The 6,000-nt window shown below is 43.1% G+C and overlaps 1 protein-coding gene across 3 annotated transcripts in view; it reads right to left on the reverse strand.

Annotated features, from left to right (window-relative positions):
- Positions 1-2,088, reverse strand: part of stxbp5a (syntaxin binding protein 5a (tomosyn)) — a 99,869-nt gene extending 97,781 nt beyond the window's left edge. Inside the window, exons 1-2 of one of the 3 annotated variants that reach the window (XM_042391155.1) lie at positions 1,832-2,086; positions 1,565-1,709 (exon numbers count right to left, since the gene is read on the reverse strand). In XM_042391155.1, the coding sequence (XP_042247089.1) occupies positions 1,565-1,702 (138 nt within the window). In that variant the 5' untranslated portion in view covers positions 1,703-1,709; positions 1,832-2,086. Of the gene's footprint in view, positions 1-1,564 lie in introns of all 3 variants that reach the window. The other 2 variants (XM_042391156.1, XM_042391157.1) reach the window with 2 other exon arrangements.
- Between the last annotated feature and the right edge of the window lie 3,912 nt (positions 2,089-6,000).

Here is a 6,000-nt window from a genome sequence, read left to right on the forward strand (position 1 = left end):
CCTGCACCTTACGTTGATGTTCCTCTGAACAAACTAGAACAATAACCATATTACTTTTACATGATTTTGACATGCAGAGGACCACAAGACTTCTCTATGTAAAATAAGATGAAGACAATCAATGTATTGTGGCAGCTACCTGACCTAAAGGTCATGTTTTCTGCACACTGGCCCACAGGGAAAACAGCCAACATTTTACAAGGATACTATCATTTACAATTCAAATCTACAAATAAAAACCTTAGCCAGAAATCGCACACAATTCTATTACAGTCTTGCAAGTTCATGCGTGGGGAAAATCAATGTGAGCGTAGGGCACACTTGGGGAAATCCTGATTTAACATTATAGGGCACCAAGATGTAGCACACACAGCATGTAAATTGCATGAGGGTTTATTAACTCCATCCACTGTTGTGGCCAATTCAGAGAGGAAAAGCCAGACCCTTTTTTTTTTTTCAAACAGACCCCCACTTCAGGCGCCATTAGTCCCCAATGGATCGATGATCTGGGGGCAAAGTAGTGTGTGTGTGTGTGTGTAGACCAGGTATTCCTTATGTTGTGGGGACATAAATCTGCTTACACAGTCATGTTGTGGGGACTCACCTCCCTTATGGGCACAAAAAGCAAATCCCCTTAACAGAAATCATTAATTTTAGGGTGAAGACTTGTTTAAAGTTAAGAGTTATGTTAAGGTTAGGGAAGGATAATGTCCTCTGGAGTGATGGATACACAATTGTGTGTGTGTGTGTGTGTGTGTGTGAGGAAGACAGAGGGTGAGTGAGAGAGATGAGTGTGAGCTGTGTGTATGCGTGAGAGGAGAGATGGAGAAATATGGTGGGGGAGGAAGGGGATGGAGAGACACTGCGAGGAAAAGACAGTGCGAGAAAGGAACACAGACACAGACATACACACACACACACACACACACACACACTCACACTGACACACACAAACCAAACATCAACCAGAAACCACCGTTTTGCTAATCCAAACCCAGCAGATTATGCAAGAGGGGATCAGTTTGGCCCAACCCCTCGATATAACAGTTCATGCCAGCCGCACATACAGAAAACGCTGGTATTTTACACAGGGTAATACCTTCTGCTATCATACCTGAAATAACTGAATGGTTTATGAAACTGAATTGAAAATTACAAAGCAGAACATGTAACCATATAGGAACTTACTAATGTTTATTGTCCTGTCGACAGAGCGCACTCGCCATACAGTATGCGCATTGTAGTTATAGGTATATGAACCATGCTTTGGGCAGGCACAGAGCGCTTTAATGATCATCTTTCTAAAGGAGATTTTGCCAAATGATAAATAAATCTTTAGCAAGCAGGTTCTCGTTTTAGTTTAGAAGACTACAGAGCAAAATGATTTGCCAATAAATTTATTTACTGTGTGAATGGAGCTCACTTGCACCTGCTGTATCCTGGGATGGGATAAGTGCAGCGCAAACTGTGCATAATAATAAAAAAAAAAGACTACATGCGATGGGGCTAGCTGTGATGAATACAGCTGTATAATAATAAAAAAAAAATCATCAGTCTCGCCCACCTTGCAGAGCTGGAAATGCTCGGACTGGAGGGTCTCCTGGATCAGATGGTTCTCCTGTGGCCCCACATGGACAGATGGGGTGGAGGAGGACGCCTCCTTCAAGCCGTCCAGCACCTTCCTGATGTTGAACTTCTTCATTTTCAGACTGCAGAGCACAGAATTGAGATCACCCGCAAAAGATAAAGGGGATAGCCACTTTCTCTCTCATACACACACACGCGCGCGCTCTCTCTCTCTCTCTCTTCTGATTTCCTCTGTAAATCTCACATTTTAGTGCTTGTTTTTTAGCGCAGTCTCCATGCTGGAAGGCTCTGCCGCGCGCCGCACAGGTCGCTTCTTGGCGTGTTAAAAATTTGGAGACGGCCGCTGAGATGTTGGTGCGTCGGTGTAATTTGCTCGGAGTCCGTGCTGTGCCCCACTGCGTCTCGGTGGCTCCGCTCTTCCTCTCGGCTTTCCCTCCCTCCCCTCACGGCTGTGTGCGCCGCTCAGACAAGGCGGAAACGCAGCGCAGCGGTGGTGCTGCAGCTCTTGCGCATGTCTGACAGAGCAAAGACTTCAACACAAAATCCCGCCACCTTGCCAGCCCACCCCCTCTCTCTCTCTCTTTCTCTCTCTCTCTCTCTTTTTCTCTCCTCCTTTCATCTGCCCCCAGCGACAACGCCCCCCCTCCCATCCCTCTCTCCCACGCACACATAGTAGGTTTTGCTCCACTGCACCTGGTGATGCTGGTGATGTTGGGATGCTGCAGCGGTGTGAGTGTCTGTGGAAAGAGAAATGCAGACAGACAGACAGACAGGGGCTCAGTATTATTCTATCCTCTACACATCCCTCGCCCTATCCACTCCGCCTCTGTTTGTGTGCTTGTGAAGAAGGTTCGCCATATTAAAGGCCATCCTAAACCACAGTGGATAGTGGAAGTGCACCATAAAACCTTGCTGTGCCAGAATGGAGAATTAGGAAGAAGGGAAAAAAAACACTAATGTGCCACATTTTCCTGACAATGTATTTTTCATGGTGGGGTTAGACAAATATTAAAGATTATGTACTGAATATTTATCACCTTGTCCAGAAATTTGATATTTGACTTGTATGTCCAGGCATCCAATTAAAAAAAGAACATATCATGTAAGTCTATTACAGGACACAGTACTATATGCTGATTTGGTTTCATTGTTTAGGGATGAAACCAAGCAATGCATTTAGCAATGCAAGTAATGCATCTATCTGTATCCATGGTGATGGCTGTTTCCTACTTATGGTGGAGTCCCACAGTTTACCTGTTATTTACACCCTCCCTCTGAATATGGAGAACCTTCCACAGCTGCAAGTGCGACCTTATGCAGGAGTAACACTTAACAGCGAAGAGGCAGCGAGGAGGGTTTAGTATGGAAAAAGCCCCTAGGGTGACCTTACATGTCCTGCCTGACCTTAACTATGTTGCTTAACTGAACTTTACTTACGTCATCTTAACTGATGCAACACATTAAATGTCAAAAGCCAAACCTCAAACAAGTTCACCCAACACCGAGAATCTTTATCCGAATCTGGGGTTAGAGTAAGGACAGAGGGTGTCGTACGCTGTACAGAGCTGTTCAAAAGCACTTCAAGGCAAATTTCCGATTTGTGATTTTGGGCTATATAAATAAAACTAACCTGATACTTGATTTTCCTTCATTTGCATGTGTCAATCTTCAGGCAGGTCAAGATTTCAATTATGCAGTTTTATCTTCTGCTTTTCAACTAATACTGGGGTATAAATCCTTTCAATTAAAAAACTGTCCCCACCATGACAGCACTATATTAGGATTTAATTATCTTGCAGAATGATGTGCTTCAGTTTGGGACATCTATGTTTGAATTCTCTTCAAATTATTTTACATTATTTACTATATACTGTAGTGGATATGTTGAAGAGGTGCAGTTAGTTAACATTAGTTAGTTTGCATGTTCTCACTGTGTCCGGTTTCCTCTCACAGCCCAAAAATAGGCAGATTAGGCTAATTGGTGACTCTAAATTGCTGAGGGTGTGATTGTAAGTGTGAATGACTGTCATGAGCTGGGCTCCAGGCCGCTGCAAAGGATACACAGGACATTGGAGCTATCACAAAACAAGAAAATACATTCTCCTTGGTTGTGATGTTCACCTGAACATTAAGCCTGGGGATAGTAATTATGATAACTTTACTACATCTGGAATGTGGGATCAATGCATGCATTCTGCTAGACTTTTTATGAGTTCTCTCTTGCTGCAGACCTCTAAATTCATGACCACCATACATCCCACAAGCAACAACCCTGGGCTCAGGCAGTGAGCTCAAATCAGACCCTTAAAGGCTGAAAAAAAAAAAAAAAAACATCTCCAAATAAACCCCATCACCTCAGAGGTCCCCATCATGGTATTCTTTCAGTACTACTGACAGGCAGTGATCTGCCAGGAGCAGCTGCAATAAAGATCCACCACTCAGACAACTTTATCGCCAGTTATGTTTCCCCAAAGAGCTTAAGTGCGTTGAGTTCAGAACCTCGGTGCAGCTGTGTATGTTTGTAAGGTCACAGATGGAAGTACCAGCCTTGACAAGCTCAGCTGAGGCCGCTCATGCTTGAGTGACATTGACGTTGCCACCTGTTTGAGCTGTTTGCTAACACGCTCATCTTCGACAGGTGCCCGTCGGCAGCAGGGACAGGGGTGCAGTGGCGGAAGTAATAGCTGTGTTTGCGCTCTTGCTAACAACACCTGATGCCAACTCTGTTCTAAACTGAAGAAAGTCCAAAAAAGGGCATTTCTGTGTGTACTAAAACTGCATATTGTAATAATCCTTTCTGATTATACGAGTCAGTCTGTATGTGTTTCCACGTAAGCTGTCCTTTGATGAGATGCAGCTGATGTAAAGGACGCATCAAGGAAATGAAGATGCTATTGAATAAAAAGGGCACAAAAAGATATGAAGCAAATTATTAATTCAGTAATCCGTATCAGGGTGGCTTGAGAACAATTGTTGCAATATTGATTGGCATAATGAACTGAAATTGACCACACGCACCTTCCAACCCCAACTGATATCGCCTGATCCAGAATACATTACGGAGGCAAACAAAGAGGTCCTTATTAGTCAATCCTTGCATGTGTGTGTGTGAGTGAGTGATGTGGGAGGGGAGGGCTTTTGGCGAGTCTGACATCAGTGATTTAATTTAGCACCATTGTGTTGTGGCCTGGCCATTCATCTAGCTGTATTGTGTGTATGTGTTGTATTTAGAGTCTGACTGCTGTGTTTGTGCTCTTTGATAAGGATTTCCACTGAGGCGGCGCTGTATTAGAGGTTGTTTTGGGGTTTTTTTGTAAAGGGCCAAAGTGCAAAGAGAGCAGGACAGAAAGAAATGTAAAGACATGGTGGGGTTATAGGATTAGGGTTGTTTGACCAATATTTGGTTCTAATGCTGCATGTGCAATACAGCCAGGATAATTTTATTTTCTGCCATAATCTTTATAATTATTTTTTTCCCCTCACACTGAAAATGCTAGCAGCAACACCAGAGCAGAATAATGGAATAAAGCCTTTAGTGCAACAGTGCAAAAACAGACTTAAGTAGCCCATACTTTACTGTATGTAATCTGGTTCTACCTACTAGCATGACTGTGACACAATGTACTCTTATTTTACTTGCTAAGCATTCATTGATGACATGTTTTTGCACAGCCTTTTGCAGAGGTCACTTGACAGTTAAAAAGGATAGGTTCACAATTTTTCAACTCTGTCTCAAAACAATATTCAGGTGCCCAAACACTGAATAGGTTTGTCTTGCCATAATCGTTTAATGTTCATTTGGGCACCTGACTATTGTTTTAAGACAGACTTCTATCCTTTAAGTCCAGCCTTGTATATCTGTATCCTACGTAGGTCTTTTAATCTTAGAGTCAGTTTACCATCTTGCAGGTTGAACTATATTCTACAGCACAGTAAACTCCATTCTTAGAGACAACTGTGTGTGGACCTATTACATCAGTGCAGAACATCCTGCCTCTGCAGCCACTTCCATTATCGATGTATTATCATTCAACACAACAACCCTGGGAAATATGCAAATTGAGCACATGCAGATCTATTAGCTGTCATGCACATGAGCAGAGAGCTAATCCAGTGCTAATCCCGGGTCAGAGGTGAGGGTGGATGAGCCATGGCAACTATGACAGACTGTATCAAGCAGCTAGTGCATTAGCGTTATGCCCACTGGCTTTGTTCAAATGACTTGAACATACATCAGTCGTGGCACACATCTGGTTCAGGCAATGCTGAACTGCTCAATTAACACAGAATCAAAATGCACTCCATCTATATTTATTTTTTAGACATTTTTTTCCTTCTACTTTATAAATACACACATAAAGGCACAGTGGAGAGTAAAGTGTGTTGTTGAGCTGCAGTTTGCAGAGTGAAGTG

Source organism: Thunnus maccoyii, chromosome 17 (genome assembly GCF_910596095.1).
Source record: "Thunnus maccoyii chromosome 17, fThuMac1.1, whole genome shotgun sequence".
NCBI classification, from domain to species: domain Eukaryota; kingdom Metazoa; phylum Chordata; class Actinopteri; order Scombriformes; family Scombridae; genus Thunnus; species Thunnus maccoyii.